The sequence below is a fragment of the Lepidochelys olivacea genome, assembly GCF_965140295.1.
Source record: "Lepidochelys olivacea isolate rLepOli2 genome assembly, chromosome: 10".
NCBI classification, from domain to species: domain Eukaryota; kingdom Metazoa; phylum Chordata; order Testudines; family Cheloniidae; genus Lepidochelys; species Lepidochelys olivacea.
This window is the reverse complement of record NC_140420.1, coordinates 63,639,035-63,653,236: the sequence shown is the minus strand read 5'-3', so window position 1 is coordinate 63,653,236 and position 14,202 is coordinate 63,639,035. Positions and strand designations below refer to the sequence as shown.

Sequence of the window (14,202 nt, the reverse complement as noted above, 5' to 3'; positions counted from 1 at the left end):
TATTTAGAGACCTGCGCAGATACAAAATTTTTATCTGTGGATATAAAGCGGATATCCGTGGTATCGCAGGGCTCTAGCAACAACAAGCGAGACCAGCAGGGCCATAGCCAGCAACTGGGTCAGGAACCGCAGCGGCAAAAGCAGCAGCATGTCGAGTTGCAGGAGCCAGCGCCCAGCCCAGGCAGCTCCTCCAATGTGGCTGAACCGCCCGCAGCCCTGCCCACTGGGGCGAGCACCAGGCTCACTGGCAGCTGTCCCTGGTCATGCTAGTGTGTGCAAGCGGCTTGCATGCCCCCAGACAGGAGACGCAATCACCCTTAGTGATTAATAATGCTAGTTTTGAATATCATGATGGAATAAGTGAGGAGAGCAAAAAAAACCAAGAATTGAAAGAAGAAAAACAGGAAGGGGAAAAAGAATGGAGTTAAAAGGAAAGGGTGTGTGTGTAGGGCAGGAGAGAGGACAAAAAAAGTAGAGGCACTTAAGCCAAGATATGGTGCAAGGGGACCTAGGTAGGATGCTAATATGGTAATTTAAGGTGAAGGGGACTCTAACCAAAAAAGGGCAGGGAACCACTGAGCAATGGAATTTCTTCCATTTACAGAATTACAAAGGAGTTTCAGATATATATTTCAGAAGGATATACACGTTCAAATACCCAGAAAAAATATTATATATTGACGGACTGAATCATTTAATGCAATCAGAGGGGGAGAACTATCATCAGAATTTTAGTGTGTTAAAAGAAATGCATCATTATAACCTAGTAACTTTTCCTGATTTATAATTTTATAATTATATAAGGTATAATCAAACAAATATTCTTTCTATGTGAGCCCCACCCTATCCAGATGACAATCACCCAATTGAAGAGAGATTTACCTTTAAAGACATTGTTTTTAAAGGTAAACCAGTCGAATTGTTTATTTGAATAATGTTGAGAATTTTTTTTTCCCTTAAAGAATAAGTAGCTGTATGATATTTCCTCTTCAGCTCCCATTCTAGCACAACTTTGTGTTGCTTTCTATAAAGGAGCTGGACTCACCCCTGCAGCACCTCCTGTTGGTCATTGGGAATTAGCTCTTTTCCAGCCTGGAGCGCTCTTTGCAGACCAGTGACCCGCACAGCTCTGGCCCCACCGTGTCCCTCACAGACCCCGGGCCCCTTTCTTTGGGGTTCTGCCCCTGGCAGTACTCCCACACTCTGCCTCTGGGGTTCCCCTTCACTATCCCCACCTTGCCTCAGTCTGGGCTACTGCTAGTCATCACCAAGCCCCTGCTCCCTGGAGCAGACTGCTGTGTAAAGGCCACTCATCATAGGCAAGGGGGTTTGGACCTGTTGCCTTCCTCTACCTCCCAGTACCTCTATGGGCCTCGGACCAGGCCCTACAGCCTGGAGAGTTGCCAGCTTCAAGCGCCCCTGCTCCGCCTGCTCCTTCCACAGCACAGCACAGCACAGCACAGCACAGCACAGCACAGCACCCCCCTCAGTACCCTGGCAAGCAAGCCCTGCTCTCTCCCAGCTTGGAGAGAGACTCCTTGGGCCTCTGTCACAGCCTTTTATACAGGCCAGCTGAGGCCTGATTGGGGTGTGGCCCAACTGCAGCTGCTTCCCCAATCAGCCATCCCCAGCCACAGCCCTCTCCAGGGCTGCTTTTAACCCCTTCTATTTTAGGAGCGGGGTAGCCACCCTGCTACACTTTCCCATAAGCATTCCAAAGTCTGTTAGGAAGGATGTGCATGTCAGCCTGCAGGTCTAATATTCCAACTGCATTTAACAAGGTTTCCTCCATACCCTCAGTTCCTGTTATTCTACTTTTGCCTTTGCTGTCATCTTGACTGTTCATTTAGTGTAATTTACATTTCTGTTTTAATTATTATTGTATTTGTTACATAGATTTTTAAGACCAGAAGGAACTATAATTATCATGTAGTCTGACCTGTTGTATAACAAAGGCCATAGACTTTCACTCAGTAATTACTGCATCCTGTCCATATCTTATGGTTGAGCTAGAGTGTTTTTAGAAAGACATCCAATCTTACTTTATAGACTTCAAGTGATGGAGAATTCACCATGTTCTTTGGTAAATTACAACAGTTAATTACCTCACTGTGAAAAATTTGCACCTTATTTCCAGTTTGAATTTATCTAACTTCTACTTCCAGCCATTGGGTCTTGTTAAGCCTTTCTCCTAGATTAGAGTTAAATTGCAATCAAGTCAACTATTAACCTTTTCTTGGGTAAACTAAATAGACTGACCTTATTAAATCATTGTAAAACCGGTTTTCCAGACCTCAAATCATTCTTGTGGCACTTTTCTGACCTCCTCCGCCCCCCCCCGCCCCCCCCAGTTTCTCAACATCCTTTTTTAAAGTGTGGACACCAGAGCTTGTCTGCTGTATTCCAGTAATGGATCGATGCCATATATATAGACGTATCCCCTCTGTATGCTTAATTAATATTATACATCCAAAGGTTGCATTTAGTCTTCTTAATCACAGTATCCACTGGGAACACATGTTAAGATGGTTATCCACTATGACCTGTAAGTCCTTTTCAGAGTCTCTATCTGCTGGGATACAGCCCACCATTCTGAAAATGTGACTGACATTCTTTGTTCTTATGTGTGACCGTGCATTCTTGTGTTGTTTGAATGAGCTCAACTCATTCAATTTAGTTGGGGATTGGTCCTGCTTTGAGTAGGGGGTTGGACTAGATGACCTCATGAGGTCCCTTCTAACCCTGATATTCTATGATGCTGTGAACTCAACCAAGCTGTGGATAGAAGCCCCTTCCGTCCTGGCTGAGCATTTTATATCACTCAGGCTTGAATATTCTCAGCTTACTGTTATGGGTCTCTGGCATTGTCAGAAAAATAAGTGATTTGGTAGTTACTACCCCAGAAAGTTTTCAGAGGGTCACCATTCACACAGAGGTCTCTAACTTGTGTGATAACAGATAAATGCTGTTCTAGATAGGAGTGTTCATTTATGCACCTCAGTGTGTCTTGGCTCTGAAAGCGAAAAAAAGCCAGCCTAAGCATCAGTAACTTGGAATTTTGGGCCATAAAATTGCCATCTGAACTTTCCTGCCATGAGAGGTCATTCAAACTATCATGGACTGAGTGGCTGCCATGTTCTAGATGAAACGAGAACTGACCTGTTCTTCAGTCCCAAGTTATAAGGTACTCTGAGGGACTAATACAACCAGAACAATATATGCTTCTGTTCTCCACTTGGCAGACAAGGAAATTTTCCAGGTGGGTGACTTATTCTACCAGTTTTGGGACCAACACAGTTGATTCTTGAAAAATGCTGTGCTAAGCCTTCTCCTTTCCAGATGGGGGTTCCTTGAAATTAGATGTCTTTACTTCTTCAGGCAATGCCAAGTGCCTTACATTTTGTTGAGAAAGAGTCCCAGACTGACTAGGAGATGTTTTTCTTTTGCACTTGGATCAAGAGCTTATGTGCTTTTGCTCTGCAAAAAAAAAGTTATTTTCTGCCCATTCTCTTTTCTCAATGTGTCAGATATTTTTGTGCGAAAATAATCCTAAACTGCTACCTCTGTTTTTAGCTGGATGCAGCACATAATAGCTGAGACACATTGGAATGACTATAAATTATCAAAATGCTTCACTTAAATATTACATAATGTTACTTCATTAATTGTATATTTGGAGCAATAATATTATAAAAATACATACACAGTAGTCAGTCAAGGTTTAAAGCTGAACTGTCTTTCTTCCCTAGGACTGCAGTATCTGTACATCTGATGGAGTGGTCTCCCGATGGTGAATACTTTGCAACAGCTGGAAAGGTAAGGACAAATAATAGCTAGCTAAGTCTTCGGATGTGGATTCATCACAAGCTTTTGATAATTAATATGCAAAAATTATGGACTGCGTGCAATTACGTAGCCATAGTTAAGCAAAACTAATCCCAATATCTAAATAATTACCAAACAGTTTCAAATGTATACTGAAGACTGAGTTTCAACTTCCATTCTTACCTCCATTTCAGTTTCTCTTATCTTTCTCAAACTGCTTTTGGGATTAAATTTTCATGTAACAATACGTTTTTATTTCATCTAAAGTCCTGTCACTTGAGTGATCTTGAGTTTACATTCTGATAGTTCAGCTTTTGTTAGTCATACCGCTAATTCCACTAAGGGAAAAGATGAGTTTGAGGAACTAATTTTTTTATTTACCGCAACTCTTCTCCTTAATGGTTACCTTGAGTCACCGGCATGGTGCTTATATTGCTGTTACAGACGTGTGTGTGTGTGTGTGTGTGTTAGATTCACTAGGAATGTGCCCACTGTAGTATTGTGGCTAGGTACTACATCTTAAGATCCTTGTGGTTAGAAAGTGACCAAAAGCTAGGCTTTGAAAGTCTTATACTTTGCATATCTCCATCTGCTGTGCGTATACATTTGTACAGATAAGATTCCCTGACTAGATAATTGTAGCAGATGGTACCAGAAGCCCATTCTCTGTCTCTGCATCAGAAGAGGCTTCCATTTAGGTTGCAACATATAGCTCTATCAGATGTATAGCTGTAATCATAACTCTTAACATTGCTGCCTGCTGAGCATTTTTGTTAGTCCTGCTTGTAGGATCTGTGGTCAAGCAAATCTTGTGATCTCTTTGTGGGAATTTTATCTTTTAGCTGGGCTGTGAGAGGTCTGTAATAGATTTTTTTTTTAAACTTGATTTCCTTCCATTTTCTACTCCCTATCTCAGTCAGTCCTGCAACTCAGAGAGCTATTTTCCTACCATTGTGTAATTGTATTTACACTGATAATTATTGGGCACGTAGACATCTCTTAGTGCACACAAATGCAGGTGTATGTCAGTCTAACCTACTGAAAATCTGGTGAAAAGAACCTGAAAAGGGTCAAAAGGGGGGCAAAGGAAGAAATTGGCTTGTAGTTTTATTTCTGGTACTATCTGCTTCAGTCATGAAGCCAGAGATTCTAAACAGCGGCGAGGACAGATTAATGAGGAGAATGATAGATAGAATTCCTAGGAGAATTTAAGATTTGAACAAAGAGTAAGGTAGCATGGAAGAATAATGTTCTTCCATCTATTCAAAAGGCCAAAAAGACTACTGCTAAAATTCTCTCTCGTGCTACTCTTAACACATTTCCATGCCTGCCTCTTCACTGGCTTCCAGTTTCTTATCCCTTCCAATTCATCCACCATGTCCTTACCTTAAAGACACTATGCAAGCTTATCTGTGTTTTCCCAGACCATGCATAAGTAGTTTTTCTTCTGGCTTCCACACTTTTTCCTTCATTCTCTGTAATCATCTCTTTACTGCTCTCTTCATGTTTCTTCCATTGTCATTTTCAGGCCTTCATTCATACTATTCCTATATGTGGCGGTGGTGTTCTGTTTGTGCTACAACTGCTTTCACTGTCCTCCAAATCTGTTTATAAAATTAACATCTAATAGAAATTTTTTCCTTTGTTCTCTCTCCCTCTTACCTTAATTGTGTGCCACATCTTATTTTGTCTGACTTACGGAGTATTTCTTACTAGGAAATGAGCTCTAAATTTATGGTGCTATGTAGGTGGGGCCAGATTCATAGTTGGTGTAAATTGGTGACTTACACCAGCTAGATCTTTCTTTCTGCCAGACATTACATCAGTTTCCTGCACTCACACAAATGCTTGATCACAAATAAAAGCTGTCAGTCATTTTTTTGCTCATGCAGTTTTGATATTTGCTGTCCACCATATAGTTGTACTGTTATATAACTTTTGGCAATTTTAAAACATGAACTTTAATCTGCTACTGTAAATTAATTCTCCACACACATTAAAAATATACATTTTTAATAAGTTACTTCTTGGTATTGGTGGTGATGCCATATCAACATTTCAACTTGATTTTAATTAACTACGTCACTAGATGTATACCACCAAGCTAACTTCATCCATACTTTTGGGTTTCCTTTTTGTGACATTTGTATATATGTTTTTCTTTGCCCAGGATGATTGTCTCTTAAAGGTATGGTATCCAATGACTGGGTGGAAGTCATCTCTTCTACCTCGAGAGAGTGAAGAAAAGAAAAAAAGCTCAGCACTTGTTCACTTTTCCTTTGTTTATTTGGCACATCCTCGAGCGGTGACAGGATTTTCATGGCGTAAAACTAGCAAGTACATGCCCAGGTTAGAAAGTTCCTGTAAGAAATTTTGATCAAAATTTTCAAGTGTGGGTGCTTAAAGTTAGGCTTTTAAATAGGTACATGAATAAAAAACTTCATTTTCAGCAGTTTCTCATTCACTTTTTGGGCCATTTCTAAATTAGACCACGTCCATTATCATACCTACATCTAAATTTAGGCACCTTAATTTTAGACATCCAAATTTAATAATTTTGGCCCTTGTCTTCATAATAGTTTAAATACACTTACGTATTATACTGAAGATGTAGTGCTTAAGGATGTGCACATATAATTTCAGCTTCTGTTTGTTATGATGGTTATTTAATCCAATAATCTAGTATTTTCCCTACCTCTTTTGGAACTAATACGCATTTTCATTGAATTGTAGGGCCCCAGTTCTGCAAATACTTATATACATATACATCTGTAATTTATTAAAAGGTGACAAGTCCTGAGTTCAAGATACTGTGCTCTCTCTGCACTTTAAACATGTGCCTAGTCCCATTGACTTCATTGGGACTACTTGTATGCTTCAAGATAAGCATGCGTATAAGTAATGGCAGGACTGGAGCATAGGTCACTCTTTAGTAATCCTTTACTACTATTTGAAAAGTATCAACTTTTCTATACATTTCAAATAGTAGCAAACCATGATTGTAGGTTTCCGAATGTTTAGGCAACCACTGTCCGTCACAGAATTGCATACAAATATAAGAAGATCTAATAAAGGGAGCTGAAAAGCTGTCAGGCCAGCTTCTTAGCTGCACCTAATGTTTGTGTGGGGAAAGGAGGGTGTTGCAAAGACGTTCAAGCCACCTTTTGCTCCACCAGTCCTGGGCCACCTGGGGACCAAAAGGGCACGAAGTAGCCAGAGCTATTTTTTTTTTTTTTTTTTTTTGGAACCCTTATAAAATTATAAGAAACTATATATAGACTTTAAATGTAGATCTTAAATTACATTTCAAAATATTTTAGAATGATCTTTTTCACTTACTCTCTAGGACCTGAATTCAGGGCCCTAAATATTAAGTTGACATTGCACCCAAGAGGGATGGGGAATATAGCTCCTTGGCTTGTTTTAGAGTGGTCACCATTAAAAAGGTTGCTTTTTTTTTTTATGGTAACTACTGTATGTGTTAGTAATGTCATCAGCTATTACAGAGGGAGCACGGTATTTTGAAGGGTGAAGTTATGCAACGCTTATTACATTGGTGAACATTTACTCAATTTACCTATTGACATCAGTAGTGCTATAAAATCTGATCTAAACTTTAGTACATTAAGTGTAGGAAGCACAAGTATAAATCTTTTCTTCAGGAAATGGAAGGAATTCTTCAGGCATTAGAAGGAAAATCCGTGTAAATTGTTAATTATTAACAAACTCCTTTCTAAAACAGACATGATAGATGTAGTAGCTTACAATTTCATTTTCACTCCTGGAGTGATACAGTATACATGCTCAGACTTTACACAACCCAGCAAACCAGATAATTATAACTGTAACTATAAACTTGCTTATAGTAGTGTTCAGTTAATTCATCTGAGTTGATGTTACTATCAGATGCACTTTTGTTGGTAATCTACAATTTGCCATTAGCTAGCATATTTAAATTGTTACGACTATTATAAACATGTTTCAGTTCCAAAAACCTTCCAAGAAGCAGATCATAACTGCTTAACACTTGTATGTTTTTGTATTTTCAGTTGTGTAACTGTACTTCATTTAGTTACCTGAGGTAATCCTGAAATGTTTATTTTCAGGGGGTCTGTCTGTAACGTGTTACTTACTTCATGCCATGATGGTATCTGTCGGCTGTGGGCAGAGACTTTATTACCAGAAGATAGTCTTCTGGGTGAGCAGATCAGTGAGACTAGCACTTCCAGCAGTAGCAGCAGCCTGTTGCATTCTGGAAGGCAAAAAGACAGAATACAGCATGCTCTAGAGGTACTCTTAAATATTTATGTTGCTAATTATTTTTTATTTCAGTAGTTAAAATTTTGGGTAGGTAAAATTTAAGGGATTTGGAAAACTGAAACCACGTGCTGTCTAGCCTCTAGTATATAGTAGATCAGAGTGTAGCAGTCTGATCAGAGTGTAGCAGTCTGAGTTCTTTCACATACTCAGTTTACAACAAATCATTCAAGAAGAAAAAGAAAATTTATTTTTGCAGACTTGAGAATAAAACCCTTAAGACTCAGATGAAAAATGGAATGAATCTGCTTCCTCCTCAGCTGAGTGTAGAGTTGTTAGGAGCACGTGATGTTAAATACTGCACAGTAAGTGGTAATTTCATTCTGGTTGGAGAATGAGATTCCATACTTGTGACAACATCCATGGAAACCAAGAATTGAAACATTCTCTTGGACGTATGTAAGGAAAATATTCTTACCCCTTAAGAAGATTAGATATTAGCATATAATTGACTTATTCTTAAAAAAATATCAAATTTCCTGTTCATTTGGTTTTCATTGCATTGTTTACTAAGAAGACAGTTTCAGTACAGGGGAGGTTTTTCAGCTCCCTCCAGGTAAAATGTATGCTATCAATACAAACCTTTTCTTTCCATCTCTAAGTGATTTGGTCTGGTTAATGTCTTTAAAGGGCTGTTCTGCTTTGAAAAATGTCTTTGCAAAGATGGCATTGTGGTGTTTCATGTTTGAGTCTCGGTGGTATCTGTATCAAATTTTTAGTTTGGAGGGAAGAAACTACCAGTTTTGAAAACTCATCCTGGTGTACGAAAATCATACTGGGCTCTTCCCTTCTGGCATATCACCAGTAACAAATATGTAGCAGGACAAATTATGCCGATAATGATGATGATAATAATAATAATGCCTCAATTGAGCTTTTAGAAGCCATTGTTTTTAAATTATGGCCTCAGTTATATTTGTGCCACTCCTGAAAACTGAAGACTTTTATGAATTAATCAAGACAAGTGTGAAGATTATATACAGTAATATAAAAATAATACAAATCCAAAGTGTGTTACAAAGTATGATACCCCTGGAAGGTCATTGGCTCAAGGTTCCTTTATCACAGTGGTTCTCAACCAGGGGTACTCGTACCCATAGGTCTTCCAAGGGGTACATCAACTCATCCAGAAATTTGACTAGTTTTACAATAGGCTGCATATAAAGCACTAGCAAAGTAAGTACAAACTAAAATTTCATTCAGCCAGTGACTTGTTTACTATTCTACATTTTCAGCGGTTCTCAAACAGTGGGTTGCGACCCCAAAGAGGGTTGAGAATTCGTTTTAATGGGTTGCCAGGCCGTGTGGGGCTGAAGCCAAAACATGAGTTTAAGTGGGGTGAAACTTGGGGTACATAAGACAAATCAGACTCCCGAAAGGGGTACAGTAATCTGGAAAGGCTGAGATCCATTGCTTTATCAGACTAATAGCTGTGACAACTTTTGGAATGTCAGCTTTCATACTAAGACATACTTACCCTGCTGGTAGACAAAAGTTGTGACTGCTCTGTCTCTGTACAAATGCTATCACAAAATTAATATTTTTTTGATTAGAGCAGAGACTTAAAGGCTTTGAAATGTGACTTTGATCAGAAAAAATGTGCACAGTTTAACAACCTCAACCAATCTGCATGCAGGGTCTTCACATCTTAGGTATTAGGATTTGCATAGATATTCTCATGATCAACTTCACAATGCGTTGTTTTCTTTTAGATTTAAATATGATTTTTCTTTTTACTTCAGACACTTCATCACTTGAAAAATATGAGAAAAGGACAAAGAAGATCTTCAGTTCTTATTACTCACACAGAATTATTGCCTGATCAACAAGGCTCGCATGAAGTTCAGCGTCATATTTCACATCATGCTAATGCACTCTGTCACTTTCATATAGCAGCAAGCATCAACCCTACCACAGGTGAAAATACTCTTTTTTTTTTTTCCCCTTTAAATGCCCAATAATAATTTATCCAAAATGGAAATGTTACGGAGATGGTATTGGCGTAGTGCTCATGGTTTGATCTGCTTTCTTGAGTATTGTCCATAGCAAAGATGTCATTTCAGTAGTCTCTAACTATCATAGAGACTTGCAGGACAGACAGCACCTGAATTTCTAATGTAAAAACTAAAACTCTCGCCCCCTCTTTTTTTTTTTTTTGGATGAAAAACAAAACGTTTGGGTCATCTTTGTACATAATAAAGAAGCAAAAAAGGCACAAACTCAAGTTTGGTTTGTTCTTGGGTTTGACGGGGAAGGTCCTTTGCAGATCTCTTAATGTTCTGGGGGCAATAAGTGGCACTTAGAGTATGTCCACACTGACACTGGAGTATAATTTCCAGCTCAGGTAGATGTATGTTTGCTAGCTGTGATCGAGCTAGCGTGCTAAAAATAGCAGTGTAGATACAGCCATATGGGCAGCAGGACAGACTAGCCGCCCTGTGCACAATCCTGTCTGCAACCCTAGGTACATACTTGGGGGTGGCAAACCTGTCCTGCTGCCTGTGCACCCACGGCTACACTGCGATGTTTAGCACCCTTGTTCAATCAGAGCTAGTGCAGGTATGCCTACCCAAGCTGGGAATTTCACCTCCAGCTCCAGTGTAGACATACCTTTAGGTACGATAATGATCGGTGCTTTGGGAGAAATATGCACAAAGGTTCAGGGACATGCCTGGGAGGCACTGTGGCCTGTCGGGTTTGTCTTTAGCAGTGGAATCAAGTTACATTGGTTCTAGTCTTTAGTTTTACTTCAATTTACTATAGTTTTTTGAGCACTTCTGAAGATAGTCATGTCCACTTACAAACACAGCCTAATATAGGTACCCATGGAACATATGCATCCTCCGTGGTGTACGTTGAATGAGAGAGTTCTGTACAAGTCTTTAGTCAGCCACCACTCCCTCCTTCCATCTGGTGATATGTCTTATCCTATTTGTTAAATAGGAGTCTCTTTAACTACACTAATTTTAAAAATAAAGCATTAACAAAACCTTGTGAAATTCCCAAAACAAGCTTCTTTTTTTTAAATTAAAAAAACCCTTCTTTTAATTAAAGAGGTTGTTAACCAATAGCAATGTAGTCACTTATCATATTTACAGAACCCTGGCACTTAAAGGATATAAATAGTTAAGGACATAAATTATACCCTGTTCACATAACAAATAGGTAGTTCTTGTCAAGTATAAAGAAATGCATATTTGATCGCAACACAACAATCTTAACTCTGACCCAAAAAACATTATATTCTTACACCCATAATCTCAAACTATAAATACAAAACAAAATACTGTTGAAAAAGAAATTATAAAAGTTTATATTTATACATTAATGTAGCACATTGAGTCTCAAGTGCAAGTCAGCAATATGTGTATAATTTTACCAATTAATCTACACTTTTTTATTAAACTACATGTACGGCTGTATTAATTTGAAAGTGCACATAAGTATTATACTGAAAAATTGTCAGTTGATAAATATATTAACTGAATATTTTCCATTTGACACTGTCCCTAAAAGAAACATATAGATATGAAAACAGAGAATAAGTTTTAAGAATAACTTATTATCAGAGTTAGGGCTATGTTATGATTAATATTTGGTAAGAATGTTTGTGGGCAGCATAAGATTTTACACTTGTCTTTAAATGGTTTGGTTTTATGAATACTTTTATACATAACTACAATGTTTTTCATGTAGAGAACCATAACTTTTGTTATTGTAACTGGTTTTTGTTTATGGAACAAAGCTAATTTTCTTTCTTCACCTTATAACAACCCATTTCCATTAGTATCTGTAAATTATCCACTGTCTCGTGTGTGTATAACTTGTTTTAGCTTACAGGTATAAATTTACGAAGTTCTGTGTTTTAGGTAGCTAATTTGCATATATTTATGTTGTGGTTTTGGTGGCGATTTTTTAAATTAAATTTTATTTCCACAGATATTCCATCAGTGTTAGCTGGGACAGCTTTTAATGTAGATGAAGGAAATGGAGGCTTTGTGGTTCATTGGCTGAATAATAAAGAATTTAATTTTACATCCTCAATTGAAGTATTTATGAGGCATCTAAGAAAACTTGCTGAACAACAACCAGAACAAGATGCTGATGATGCTGATGGTGAAGAGGAGGAGGAAATGGAGGAGAAAGAGAGAGGCTTACATATGAAACTAGATCATGGTTGGTAATCCAGGTTATTATTTTATAATGTCTATATTAAAATTACTCTGGCGAACATAGTACATATGATGTCACACATCACAAATATAGGCATTTATAGTTTAGGTTTCATGTGCTGTAGGCTGCAACCGCTAGTGGGCACAGTAATCTCCTGCATGAAACAGGTTTAACAGTCTTTCTTTTGGAAGGTTTAGAAGACTCTCTCTCCATTTTTTATAGATTATAGTGAAAACCTAGGTTTTATATTAAGGGGTTTATACTGAATATTGTTGTATGTCTGTTTGCATATCGGTGGTTGATTATTCTCTTACATTCATTTAGATTCTCATTGAGGAAATTATGTGTTTAACTTCAAGTATGCTTTTCTGTTAAAATGTCTACTGGATATTAATGTATAATTATCTCTTTCCTTAGCCTAGAGAAAGTGGCATTTGCACACAATAATAAAAGGTTGCTAATTTTGGGTCGTTCCCTTTACTATATGCAAAGGAGAAGATAAGTACAAATTATAGCCAAATGTGGCAGGCAAGCACAAATGAAAGGAAGTTGGTAGTGGTATCCAAAATCTGAACTGGACTGCTTCACATCGGGTCATTAGGGCCATCCCATCTAGTTTCTCGGAATCTCAGCTTTCATAAATAAAATACTAAGGCTATCCCCCATATAGTTGTGAAGACAATCTTGAAAATGTGAAGTAAGTGCAGTGCAGTGATGTCTACCAGATGCGCACAGCCTGTAAGAGTATCTCTGGGAGGTGTGAACTGACCCATGTTAAGACCACTGGCGTTAACTCCGATGCCCGGTGGTATTTCATATGTTAATATTGTTCACTGTCCACCACTGATGTAATGGCACAAGATATGTGGAATGATTTATAGTAAATGGATGCCCAAACTACTTAAAGGGACAATTATACAAAGCCATGGCAAGAGGGATCAGAGAGATGGGCAACCAAAGAGAGGCACCTGAGAAAACTTGTAGCCATGGAAATGAGATGTTTGAGGGCAGTGAGGGGGTGATGTTGCTGGACCAAATGCAGAATGATGTTATCAGTGAGAAGCTGCAAGAGAGGAAGCTGAGATGGTATAGACGTGTGAAGGATGTATGAAGGGAATTCTGTACAGGAGAGCACTTGAGATTTAAGTTTGTGGGCAGAGAAGGACAGCCAAGAAAATAGTGGATAGACTGTGTACAGCAGGACGGAGTGGATATGGAGTGAGCGTTGGACTGGCAAGTAAGGAAAAGACTGATCTAGTGACCTAACCCCAATTAGCTGGGAAAAGGGGAAGAAGAAAAAGGTTTCACCACTGTCAGAGGACAGGGACAAGCATATTATGAATTTCTGCCTATTGTTTGGAAAGTAACATGAATGAATGATGCTTGAGAACACCACTACTACTTTCCCCCCATGGAGCTAAAAGGTCACCTGGGAAAGGAACGAAGCCAAGCGGTTCATCTGAGCCCCACTGAGGGGGCACACCATCAACTTACCATTCCAGAGCGCCCCCTTGTTAAATGTCATAGCATTTCCGCAACTCTCTTGCTATCCTCTTCAAGGCTTCAGTGGTTGGGTACCAGGGTGAGTGGGCCCTCCAGCCACGCCACACTATAGTTGCACTCCTTTGGGGGTTTGTGTCCAAAACAAATCGTGTCCAACAAAATAATGGCAATCAGCACAATGTCTTACACCCCTCCTAGGCTCCTCTTCAGTTTCTCCTCTTCCAGAACAGTAGTGGCTCACAGGGCTTTTTCTGGAGTCTCTCAGCAAAATTAAAACAAACAATGAAATGAAAATACAAACTAAGCAACTTCTGCCTCTCCCAGATGAGCTTTTAGTCAGTTTTCAGCCATGTCTGTATGTACAGCAGCACAGCTGTACTGATA

At 38.8% G+C, this 14,202-nt stretch overlaps 1 protein-coding gene across 4 annotated transcripts in view; it reads left to right on the top strand.

The window, feature by feature from the left end:
- The window catches only part of DMXL2 (Dmx like 2), a 105,693-nt gene that overhangs the window by 22,429 nt on the left and 69,062 nt on the right, over nucleotides 1–14,202 (top strand). For all 4 annotated transcript variants that reach the window (XM_084642376.1, XM_084642375.1, XM_084642374.1 and 1 more), the window contains exons 6-10: nucleotides 3,750–3,816; nucleotides 5,996–6,174; nucleotides 7,932–8,115; nucleotides 9,885–10,059; nucleotides 12,082–12,318. In XM_084642376.1, coding sequence (XP_084498502.1) covers nucleotides 3,750–3,816; nucleotides 5,996–6,174; nucleotides 7,932–8,115; nucleotides 9,885–10,059; nucleotides 12,082–12,318 — 842 coding nt within the window. The remainder of the gene's footprint in view (nucleotides 1–3,749; nucleotides 3,817–5,995; nucleotides 6,175–7,931; nucleotides 8,116–9,884; nucleotides 10,060–12,081; nucleotides 12,319–14,202) is intronic.